The sequence below is a fragment of the Vipera berus genome (genome assembly GCF_964194415.1).
Source record: "Vipera berus genome assembly, chromosome: 1".
In the NCBI taxonomy this organism is placed as follows: domain Eukaryota; kingdom Metazoa; phylum Chordata; class Lepidosauria; order Squamata; family Viperidae; genus Vipera; species Vipera berus.
The window spans coordinates 186,780,854-186,793,680 of NC_138202.1; the positions used below are offsets into that span (position 1 = coordinate 186,780,854).

At 43.1% G+C, this 12,827-nt stretch overlaps 1 protein-coding gene across 2 annotated transcripts in view; it reads left to right on the plus strand.

Moving 5' to 3' along the window:
- TRAF3IP1 (TRAF3 interacting protein 1) overlaps window positions 1-12,827 on the plus strand; it is a 153,601-nt gene that overhangs the window by 123,598 nt on the left and 17,176 nt on the right. Inside the window, exons 13-15 of one of the 2 annotated variants that reach the window (XM_081338874.1) lie at window positions 269-342; window positions 1,277-1,333; window positions 4,117-4,340. In XM_081338874.1, the coding sequence (XP_081195000.1) occupies window positions 269-342; window positions 1,277-1,333; window positions 4,117-4,340 (355 nt within the window). The remainder of the gene's footprint in view (window positions 1-268; window positions 343-1,276; window positions 1,334-4,116; window positions 4,341-12,827) is intronic. The other variant, XM_081338875.1, reaches the window with a different exon arrangement.

The following is a 12,827-nucleotide window of genomic DNA, read 5'->3' on the forward strand; positions in this document are numbered from 1 at the left end:
CCAATAGTATCCTCAAAAACTAGACAAAAGGATTGAATTTGTCATCTTACTGTATCATCACAGTCTAGAAAAGATCAAATTTATGTTGTGTCTTTGTAGTGGAGTAGTGTATAAATTATTTTTATGGTACTTCTACAGGACGTACTGAAATAACTTTAGGACAAAATATCTTATTTTAGTGAAAGAAAATTAAAGTGCAAGTTTGCTTTTTTCTTCTTTTTATAGAATATCTTTGTAGTTTCCTTAGTAACAGTACTCATTTTAATAGGCAGCCTTGTCCAAAGAATACTGGAAACAAAGAAGGATTATGAATTATCACAGTTGCAAAAATCTGCTGAAAAGGTAACTTGCTAATAAACTTCAAAGAATTAATTATGGCAAATTTTTTATCTCTTACACTTTATTAATATCACCAATATATTCATTTAACTGATTTTAATATTAAAGCAGTGGTTATCATAGAGATATAAACAAAGAAAGCATTGTTTCAACAGCATTTATTTTAATACTTTGATGTATGCCACTCAAAGTCCCTTTCCAAGGGAACTGAGCAGTTCAGAATTGTGAGAAATGGAAGAAAGGAAGGAAGATACTCCTGGTTTAAAAGTTATAGTTCTTCTCTAAAGAAAAAAAATCCACCCTGGCTGACATTAAGTTTTTTCAGCATTTGATTGGTCAGTTGTAAATGGCTTATAGTTATTGAAAATAATTTTAATATCCATGGCATCCTTGTGGCAGGATTTTCAGAAATATAGGAAAGTTGATATATTCTCTCTTTCCATACCTTCCGTTCATGATTGATGCGATTAAAGGGACTCAAGCAATAGCAATAGCACTTAGACTAGGGGTCTTCAGACTTGGCCCTTTTATGACCTGTGGACTTCAACTCCCAGAATTCCTCAGCTAGCATGCCTGGCTGAGGAATTCTGGGAGTTGAAGTCCACAAGTCATAAAAGGGCCAAGTTTGAAGACCCCTGACTTAAACCGATTCACAATGCTTTACAGCCCTCTCTAAGTGGTTTACAGAGTCAGAATATTGCCGCCAACAAACTGGATCCTCATTTTACCAACCTGGGAAAGATGGAAAGTTGAGTCAATCTTGAGCCAATGAGAATCAAACTGCTGTATTGCAGGCAGCTGGTAGTCAGCAGAATTAGCCTGCATTACTGCATTCTAACCACTGTGCCACCACAGCTCAGTCAACATTAATATCTATAACTTCTTAATATTATTTTGTAGCATTTTCATATTCTGTCATTTTCTGGTTCCTCCTCAGAAGAGAGTTATGGTTCAGAACTTTTCACAATCTTCTGTATGTTGCATAGCTGAAAATGTGAGAAAATATTCCCTTTATTTTGTTTTTTTTAATAGAAAAGTGTGGAAAGCAAATTAGGGTAATTATTCAGCAGATGATGATACAATAGAGTTGTTTGACTTCCCTGTGCAAAATGTTATTGCTCCTCTAATAGGAAGAATTATACAATGTGTCTTCCCTGACCCTAGGAAAGCTGGAGCTTCTGGAAACAAGAATGAAGATATGTAGAAATTAAAGTAAATGGGGGATATGTTGACTTCTTCGTATTACCTATGCTTTCTGTTATTAATTCTAGGGGCTATTCTTGAAGGCAACAGTGAGCAGCGATGGGCATGCTTTAGGATGCTCCTGTAACACCTCTGCTTTACGAGCTGCAGTGGCTCTAGCTTGCTTCTTAGTATGATTCTGGATGCTGGTTATAGATGGTATAAGGCCTTGTTAGTTGAAGGACCATTTACCTCCCATATTATCTGCCTGGTCAATTCAATCTGGCAGGGTTAGCATGCTCCATGTTTGTTCAGTTATGCAGTTTCTATAAGATCTCTAGGTTTACAGTGGGTAATGAAATGAAATGACATAAGAGCGCTTAGAGCACCAGTGGAGGAAAATGAGGGATGAAGCTAATTAAACATAGGTACAAGCCTTTAACAGGACTTGTTGTGGTAAGAGTGGCGAACCATACTTAAGCCTCTGTTCTTATTGCATCCCCAGATGGCTGGCCAGCAGTCCAGTTTTGGATGACCAACTCCCCCTCCTGAGTAAGGGATGTAGAATTACTCCTTCCAGGATTACAGTGAGGATTATTCTAGACATCTATTGGATAAAGTCATTTGACTTTGGAGTTGGATTCTAGATGAGAAGATCTAGCTCCTCATCCAGGGTCCAAGACCTGTAATCTGGACCCATTTAAGGGATGGCATATTGTTTGGTCCAAGTGATGGTATGCCTTCTTACAGGAGGGGGTAGTTCTGCTGGTCTTGAAAGAGGCACTCCTCCCCAGAAGGCCATTCCTGAACTGTATAGTTTTAGATAACTTTCATCCAGTCTCCAATCTTCCCTAAACACTCTTAACACTCTGTCAAGAGAATAGTGAGCTCCCAACTACAGAGGGCCTTGGATGAAGTGGATTATCTAGAGCAGGGGTGTCAAACTGCCGGCCCGCGGGCTGGCCGCATCATCCGGAAGCCGTGCCTACCCCATTGCCAGCAATGGCAAAACTCTCCCGATATGTTGCGCAATGTCACGTGACTTCGCGAGTTTGACATTTCTGATCTAGACCAGGGGTAGGCAACCTCGGCTCTTTTATGACTCATGGACTTCAACTCCCAGAATTCCTGAGTAAGCATAGCTGACTCAGGAATTCTGGGAGTTGAAGTCCATGAGTCATAAAAGAGCCGAGGTTGCCTACCCCTGATCTAGACCCTCTTCAGTCAGGATTCAGACTGGGATATAGTACCAAGGCATTTTGGTTACACTTGTGGATGATCTTGGAGGGCTCAGGATTGGGGTGGTGTGTCCACCCTAGTCCTTCTGCATCTCTCAGCAACTTTTGATATTATTGACATGGTGTGTTGCTGGATTATTCCAGGGATTAGGAGTTGGGAGTAGTGTATTTCAGTGGGTGTTTTCCTTTCTCCATAGCTAGTACCAGTCAGTGCTATTGGGGAAGAGAGGTCCAAGCTTAGACTCCTATTATGTAAGGTATGTTAGGCCTTGGATTCTCTCCCCTCCTATTTAACAACTATATCAGCCACTGGGAGAAGTCATCTGCTGACATAGGGTTCAGTGTCATCAATATATTAATGATACCCAATTATACATCTCTACCTCATGCTAGGCAGGTAATGCTGTTCAGGTGCTGGCTCTGTGCCTGGGAGCTGTAAGCACCTGGATGGAGAGAAAGCAGTCATGACAACTGTAGCAAGATGGAATGGTTGTGGAATTTTGGCCCTCCAGGGTCAGGAGAATTGCTCACTTTTGATAGGGAGGTAACACTACCTCACACTAGTGTGCAATTTAGGTGTCCTTCTGGACTCACAACTTCTGCTGAAAGAGCAGGTGGAAGCTTGTGGCCTTTGCACAAATCCATCTTGTGCACCAATTGCACCCATTCCTGTAAGCTCCAGGAATAACCTATTTAGATTATTCCAATACATTCTACATTTTGCATTTGAAAATCATCCAGAAGCTTCAGCTGGTCCCAAATGCAGCAAGTCAGACAATTTTGGGTGCCAGGTATTCACCTTAAGTAACACCACTGCTGCATGAATTGCACTGGCATCCAGTTCCTTTCCAGGTGCTAGTTATCCCTTTATGTGACAAGACTCATCCAGTTCATTAACAATTATTCCATCTTTATTTATGAGAAGATAAATTATACTACCATGAGACTATAACTATATCACCATGGATGCTAGATCTAAGATGTTGGACCTGGGGGTTCAGATGCTGTTCTTATGCAATCCTTTGGCCATAAAAAAGTCTGGAAAGTGAAGGAAGATGAATTGTTGACTAAGGAAGTCATGTTGACATAAAATATTTGGTTTGCTTTCTGAATAAATGATGTCTAATTGGGCTGTACTCATAAGGACTGGGAGAATATATTAATGTTTGATTATTGTATTATCCAATGATATAATTTTTGCTAAAGTAAGCATATTTTATTTCTCTACATTTGATATTATTTACTTGATTTATATTCCATGTCTCCACATGAAATGAGCACTGTTTCACTGATTCTTCTTTCAGCCTTATTACTTTATTTTGCCCATTGATTGATATCTGACTTTCTTAAAACTTAGGAGAAGCCACTTTTGTCAGAGGCAGCAAAGAGAAAGGAAAAGGATTTAGTAACTAAAGAAATAGAGAAATTTCGCGGCTCCATTCAGGCCCTTTGTCGGAGTGCTCTTCCTCTTGGTAAAATAATGGACTATATTCAAGAAGATGTAGATGCCATGAAAAATGAGCTTCAGACATGGCAGAATGAAAATAAAGAACTTGAAGAGATCCTGCGGAAGGAACAAGGGTAAGAGTCTTTAAAAAATTTAAACAATTGCAATAAAAGACTAGATTAATTCAAGGATTCATAGGATTTTATGTACAAGACAAATCTGAATTGGATCTTTTTTCTTGGACTGGATGTGCAAAACTGAGGAAGAAGGCAAACTAAAAGAGATCTAACACTTTTGTAGAAAAACACTGAAGGCAAAGTCATAGTAGCTTTAAAAACTGCATGGGTGTGTGGGAAAGAATATTCTCTTTCAAGCTACCAGATATAGTAGTAAGCACAAGCATGTGGGTTCTTCTGTTTCGAGGAAGAAAACACACTGCCAGGTTAAAGATAAGTAAACTGCTTGCCTCCCACAATTGAACTCAGGAAGCAAGGTTGCAAGTCCAGCAGGCAAAGTTTAAAAATTCAGTGGTGCTCTATCTTGTGTTTATACCAGACCTACCTGCAGTTTGAGCCAGTTGAAGTTGAAGAGATACTATAACAACAACAACAACAACAATAATAAAGTTGGAAGAGACCTTGGAGGTCATCTAGTCCAACCCCCTGCTCATGCAGAAAACCCTATATCATTTTAGACAAATGGCTGTTCAGTCTCTTCTTAAAAACTTCCAGTGTTGGAGCATTTACCACTTCTGGAGGCAGGATGTTCCACTGGTTAATTGTTCTAACTGTTAGGAAGTTTCTCCTTAGTTCTAGGTTGCTTCTCTCCTTGACTAGTTTCCCTCTGTTGCTTCTTGTCCTGCCTTCAGGTGCTTTGGAGAGTAGCTTGATTACTACTTATTTGTGGCAGCCCCTGAGATATTGAAATGCTGAATCATGTCCCCCCTCACCCTTCTCTTCATTACACTAGACATACCCAATTCCAGCAACTGTTCCTTATATGCTTTAGCCTCCAATCATCTTTGTTGCTCTTCTCTGTACTCTTTCTAGAGTCTCAACATCTTTTTTACATCGTGGTGACCATAACTGGATGCAGTATTCCAAGTGTGGCCTTACCAAGGCATTATAAAGTGGTATTAATACTTCATGTGATCTTCATTCTATCCCTCTGTCAGAATCCATTTATATTTCATTTCTAACTCTCTTTCCGTGCAAACCCAAATTTCACCCCCCCCACTTGGATTCTGCCATTCCCAAGGAGGAAAGGGAATAAACAGGGGAGTTTATTGCCTCCATTTCCTCCCCTTAGATGTAACTTTTTGTTTATCTACCCTTCCTGTTGGCCATCGCAAAAAGATCGATGAAAGGAATCCTCTCTCTCTGATCTATGAGCAACTAAGAAAGGGGGTGGGGGAATTCTGGTTTGTGTCTCCAGATGGAATGTGAAGGAGAGGGAGTAATTGTGCTGTGAATGGACTGATAGTTCTCCCTTTCCCACGAGGGGCTTGCCACCTGAAACTTGACTGATCCGGAACTGACCAAATTTATTTTTATTTATTTATTTTAATCCCATTTATATCCCGCCCTTCTCCGAAGACTCAGGGCGGCTTACAATTTAAGCACAAACCAATGTGCTTAGCAATAGCCTTCATTCTATGTATATGCCTGCTTATTAGGGCTTTCATACACCCCCCCAAGCGGCATTATTACAAAGTCAGCTTATTGCCCCCAACAATCTGGGTCCTCATTTTACCTACCTCGGAAGGATGGAAGGCTGAGTCAACCTTGAGCCTGGTGGGATGCGAACCTGCACTAATTGCAGGCAGCTGGTGTTACTTAAGGAGGCATTAGCCCACTGCGCCACCAAGGCTCCTTGGTGAATGAACTGAGGGGTGGGGTTTTGTTCGGGGACACAATAAAAATATCGATCTGTGAAAAGATTTTTCAGATCCTGTCTATTATACCTTCTATCATCCATGCCTCAGTAAAAGTTGCTGCTTGGACAATCTTGCCTCCAAGAGTCTTTCTTTCTTAAGATGTGGATTGGTTCTGACACCCTCTGTTTATGCAAGCCTAGCACTGTGTTGGCTTTTTCTGCTGGCTCATATTTAAGTTATTGTCCACTAGGACTCCAAGATCCCTCTCACAGTCACTACTATTGAGCAAGTACCACCTATACTATACCTGTGCATTTGGTTTTTTCTGCCTAAATATAGAACCTTACTTTTTTCACCATTGAATTTCATTTTGTTAGATAGCGCCCAGTGTTCCAGTTTGTTCAGATCCTCCTGTATCTTAAGCCTATCTTTTGGAGTATTGGCTATTCCTGCAAGCTTGGTGTTGCCTGCAAATTTGATGAGTTCCCCATCTATCCCCTCGTCCAAATCATTGATGAAGGTGTTGAAGAGCACTGGGCCCAGAACAGAGCCTTGGGGCACCCCACTACACACTTCCTTCCATGTAGATGCAGTTCCATTGAGGACCACACGCTGCGTACAGCCGGTCAGCCAGCTATGAATCCATCTGGTGGTGATGCTGTCTAACCCACATTTTTCTATCTTATCAAGTAGTAGGTTGTGATCTATTTTATCAAATGCCTTACTGAAGTCCCAAGTAAATTATATCTACAGCATTCCTCTGGTCCACTAGTTTTGTCACTTGGTCAAAGAATGCAATAAGATTTGTCTGGCATGATCTGATTTTGACATTTTGTTTGTTTTTAAATTGTCTGGAAGCATTTTGTCCCAGCTCACAAAAGAGCAACATTACTCCCATGGTAGAGATTTTAAACCTGCTGTTGGTATCACATGACATCTAATAAAACACTGTATTCTCAGCAGAAATCCAGGAGCCACTTTTCATACATGCAAGATGCTAAAGTTTTAAATCACTAAAATCATGTCTGATTAAAGATTGGAAAACAAAGTGGAAAATACTACAGAGTGCAACCACCTGTCAATATTAGTTTGATTGTCTATAAAACAGACTAATAGAATGATAGCTTTGGGGGATAATTGCAGCAATTTATTTATTTATTTTATTTATTTTATTACATTTATATACCGTCCTTTCCCGAAGGACTCAGGGCGGTTTACAGGGTGATTAAAAACAAAAATACAAAAGTTAAAAACAGATTTAAAAATTATATTCGTCCCTACATAAGTAAAACCCCAGTTAAAATTAAAATTAAAACTAAAATTAAAATTCTCAGCCTGGGCCAGAGAGCTTGAAGAGCCAGGTCTTCAGGTCCCGGCGGAATGAACGGAGGTCGGGGGCACCCCACTACACACTTCCTTCCATGTAGATGCAGTTCCATTGAGGACCACATGCTGAGTACAGCAAGTCAGCCAGCTACAAGTCCATCTGGTGGTGATGCTGTCTAACCCACATTTTTCTATCTTATCAAGTAGTAGGTTGTGATCTACTTTATCAATGCCTTACTGAAGTCCAAGTAAATTATATCCACAGCATTCCTCTGGTCCACTGATTTTGTCACTTGGTCAAAGAATGCAATAAGGTTTGTCTGGCATGATCTGTTTTTGACAAACCCATGTTGGCTTTTAGTAATGATTTTGTTTGCATCTACTGTAGGTGTTCGCTGATTCCTTATTTGATTATCTTTTTCAGAATCTTCCCAGTTATTGAGGTCAGGCTGATAGATCTGTAGTTTCCTGAATCTATTGTTTCCCCTTTTTTGAAGATGGGAACTACATGAGCTCTTTTCCAGTCCTCTGGTAGTTCTCCAGTGCTCCAGGATCTTTGAAAAATATAGTTCAGTGGTTCTGAGATCACATCTACCAGTTCCTTGAGAATCTTGGGGTATAATCCATCTGGGCCTGGTGATTTGAACTCATCTAGGCTGAACAGGTGCTCACTTACCATATTCTTGCCTATTGCCAACGCTGCTAACATCAAATGTTCTTGCTTGACAAGTGATGAAGAAGCAACTATTTCATATGTTAAACTTGTGTATTAAAAAATTGATTCTTTATGGAGCCTTGGTGGAGCAGTGGGCTAATGCCTCCTTAAGTAACACCAGCTGCCTGCAATTAGTGCAGGTTCGCATCCCACCAGGCTCAAGGTTGACTCAGCCTTCCATCCTTCCGAGGTAGGTAAAATAAGGACCCAGATTGTTGGGGGCAATTAAGCTGACTTTGTAATAATGCCGCTTGGGGGGGTGTATGAAAGCCCTAATAAGCAGGCATATACATAGAATGAAGGCTACTGCTAAGCTTGTAAGCCGCCCTGAGTCTTCAGAGAAGGGCGGGATATAAATGGAATTAAAATAAATAAAATAAATAAATATTGCTTTAAGAGATAGGGTTAAGGAGGGGGGAGGAGGATTGTATCTCAAGGCCATGAAATTAAAGAAGATAAGAACTTGGCAGGTTTTCTAATGGAAGGAAAATTGATTCTTTAAATTAATTGTAGAATATGATTAATAATAAAATTAGAAAGGTGGAGAATTGTATTTAATATATTGTGCAAGGGGGCGGAGATTTCAGATTCCAGCTTCCTTCGAGCAAGCATTTGCCAGTGTATTAGGCTAAATAAAGGACTTTTAAGGTAAACAATGCCTCAGAGTCACTTGAAAAGCCCATACATCGGAAACTTGACATCAAGCTGGAATCCTCCTACTTTTTAAACTAATTAGGGAGTCTCGACCTCCCGTCACTATCTCCAAGTTTGAGAGGCAGTCTGGCAAAGACTTGGGGAAGATCCCATCATGGAAGAAGAAAAATTGCCTGAAGCCAGCTCCACGGCACCAGCAGTCACCCCAGTGGGGGAAGGGCCAGCAAAGAAGCTGGCAGGGAAAAAGTTTCAGCAATCCTCCCAGCTGGGAGCTGGACCCAAACAACCAGGAGAATTGGTCTGGTCGTCAGAGTGGATTAAGCCCAGTGGAGACTCCAGGCATCTCGAAGCAGCCTTGCCATCCCCAATGGCTTCAAAGGCAGAGGAGGTGGGATGACAACAAAGAGAACCCTGCACATCTTATTCCCCAGACTGGTGGGGAGCAGCTAGGCCAGCTGAGATTGAATACTCGGGTGAGTGGAAATATCCATCTTCAGCCCAAAGCCAATCAATTGAGAATTTAGCAGAAAGGTTTGAACAACTAGAAGTGTGAAGCGCAGAACAGCCCGCAAGTGAGGGAGGCACCACAGCATTTGAGACTAACACGTCTGTTAGTAGATCAGCAGCAGAGTGGGCCGCTATTCCCCGCAGCCAAAATCCAGAGCAGACAACAGCAACCACCACCCATCCAAAAATCATTGAGGGGCCTACAACAGCAGGTGGTGCCACAACGTCCCACCAACCAACAGCACCCTCCCCTCATACAACCACAGCAGGGGAGGCAGCAGCAGGGCCCAAACGTGCAACCCCTAGGCCTACAGCAGCACCAATGGGATAGACAGTAGTGGGGGCTCTGGCAATGTTGAATTAACCACCAGGAGGGGGCCAGGAGCAACTGGGGGCACAAGAACAGCAATAGGGGCCCCAGCAACCATTGATCCAACAACTAGGGTGGGGCCAGCAGCAATGGGGGCCTCACGAAGCAATGATGAGCCCTCCCTTCAGAACAACCTTCGATGGGGACCCAGAGAAACTGATTTTTTTCCTCAAACAAGTACATTCTCACTTGAATTACTGGGGTCACATTTACTCGGGTGCGATGGTCGATGTGATTGCTTCCAGCCTAGAGGGAGAAGCATCTGAATGGTTGAATAATTTATATAATGAGCAGTCCCCTGAATTGGAGGACCCCCACCTTTTCCTCCTGGGGCTGAGGGGAAGATTTGAGGACCCATCCATTGCCCTCAAAGTGGAAGAACAAATCCACAAGATAAAGCAAGCTGGCCGGCCTGCCCTAGAGTACGTGCGGGAGTTTCAAAAGATGGCAGGTCAGATAGAGAGATGGCCTGAGCAATCAATAATTCATCTTTTTAGAGAAAGGTTAGACGACCATCTCTCTCAGGCATGTATCTACCGAGCTGTGCCCTACCAGCTGCATGAATGGTACCAGGCAGCAGTGAAATTAGATGTCCAGCTCGCCTGCTATAAAAAGCCTCTCCCACCTGAAGCTGCGCCAAAGCCAGGATCCAGGTGGATACCACCACCCTGAAAACCCCCAATGACTGCTACTGCTGAAAGACCCTACATGTCCGCCAATCAAGTGCTTTCGATGTGGACAGCAGGGACATCAAGCAGCGTACTGCCCAGTTCCTTACCTGCAACAGCAGGGTAGACCACATCCAACAATGAGGAAGAGACCTGCACAGCAGCCACTGAGAGAAAAGTCCAAATGGGCCACCCAGGAGCCTGTCACCCAGGTTACATCCCCCACCCAGGAGGACGCTGGCCTACCGACCAGACCTACCCCCACTTTACCTGGTTTTGACAGTGATGATGAAGGGGAGAACGACCTGATGGTGAGTTGATGCATCCTACCTTTTTATTGCCTGCTAAACACATAATCCCTAAGTCGGGGACAAGTAGACCTGAAAGTGCTAGTCGATACTGGCTGCTCCCGATGCATCATTAGCTTGTCATGTGCCTTGAGACTGGGCAAACAGGCTACACCGCACTCCAAAATTGTGAGGTTTGAGCAAGTCAGTGGCTCCCTAATGGGAGGGACTTTAGTCACGCAATTAACAGAGCCCTTACGCCTAGAAATAGGCAGGTAGTGGGAGTTTATTCGCTTTTTGGTAGCTCCAAAAATGTCTGTGATCCTAGGACTAGCCTGGCTAGACAAATGGAAGCCATTGATCTGGTGGGAAAAGGGAATGAGAACTGTGAGACTACCCGTAGGGCCCGAACCCCCCATTGATTCAACAGATGTTACAGGAGAATTTAGCCCACCCAATGAGCGAGCGCACATGTCTGCCTTACGGCCACCTGGCTAGCCACTCATCCCCAACTAGTACCAGAACCTAGGGAGGCATTTAGTGAGAAAGGATGCGATACCTTGCCTCCTCACAGTCCCAATGATTGTTCTATTGAACTGTTTGTTGTTGTTAGCTGCGAAGTCGTATCCGACCCATTGCGACCCTATGGACAATGTTCCTCCAGACCTTTCTGTCCTCTACCATCTTCTGGAGTTCATTTAAGCTCACGCCTACTGCTTCAGTGACTCCATCCAGCCACCTCATTCTCTATCGTCCCCTTCTTCTATTGCCCTCAATCTTTCCCAGCATTAGGCTCTTCTCCAGTGAGTCCTTCCTTCTCATTAGGTGGCCAAAGTATTTGAGTTTTAGCTTCAGGATTTGGCCTTCTAAAGAGCAGTCAGGGTTGATTTCCTGTAGGACTGACCGGTTTGATTGCCTTGCAGTCCAAGGGACTCGCAGGAGTCTTCTCCAGCACCATATTTCAAAGGCCTCAAATCTTTGGCGCTCAGCCTTTTTTATGGTCCAGCTTTCACTGCCATACATTGCAACTGGGAAGACCATAGCCTTGACTATACGCAATTTTGTTGACAGGGTGAGGTCTCTGCTTTTTAGTGTGCTGTCTAGATTTGCCATTGCTTTCCTCCCCAGGAGCAAGCATCTTTTTAATTTCTTGGCTACAGTCCCCATCTGCAGTGATCTTGGAGCCCAGGAAAATAAAATCTGTCACTACCTCCATTTCTTCCCCATCTATTTGCCAGGAATTGAGAGGGCTGCCATGATCTTGGTATTGAACTTTTACCAGGGGCCAGACTCCCCTGACCAAGAATGTACGCTATGTTCCCCCTTTAAATGGAGTTGATGCAGCGATATGTGGATACAAACCTAGCAAGGGGGTTCATCGAGTGGGCCAAGTCAACCATGGGTGCCCCTGTATTGTTCAAAGAAAAAACGATGGGTCTCTTCATCTCTGCATAGACTATAAAGGCCTGAATGCTGTGAGTGTGGGAAATAAATACCCTCTCCTCCTCCTAAAAGACTTACTAACCCACCTGGCGAAGGGGAGTGTCTTCACTAAATTAGACCTGAGAGAAGCTTATTACCGGGTGAGAATAAAGGAGGGGAATGAGTGGAAGACAGCCTTCAACTGCCCCTTGGGAAGCTACCAGTTCAAAGTCATGCCATTTGGACTGCAGGGGCCCCCAGCCATATTTATGCAGTTGATCAATGAGGTCCTACATGATCACCTATACAAAGGGGTCCTAGTATACCTTGATGACATCCTGATATATGGCACGAATATGACTGGCCACATAAAACTGGTCAGAGAAGTGTTAAAGAAAGCTATTGAATGCCAAACTTCATGTCAAATTGTCGAAATGTGAATTTCACCAAACCCAATTAGATTATCTTGGCTATAGAATTTCCAATGAGGCTATTGAAATGGACCCTGCCAAAGTAAAAACCATAATTGAATGGCAGCCCCCAAACACCCGCAATCAGCTCCAGAGCTTCCTTGGTTTGGCAACTTCTACCGTCAATTTATTCCTTCTTTTGCTGAGATTGCTCTACCTCTTACAGAACTACTCAAAACGGGCAAGGGAGGGGGAAAACCGTGACCTGGCCAACCGCTAGCATGGACTACGAGTTGTCAGAAGGCTTTTGAGAATTTAAAAAGATTGTTTGCGGCTGAATGGTCCTAAAGCACTCCTGCCCAGTGGAGCCCTTCCTAATTCAGGCA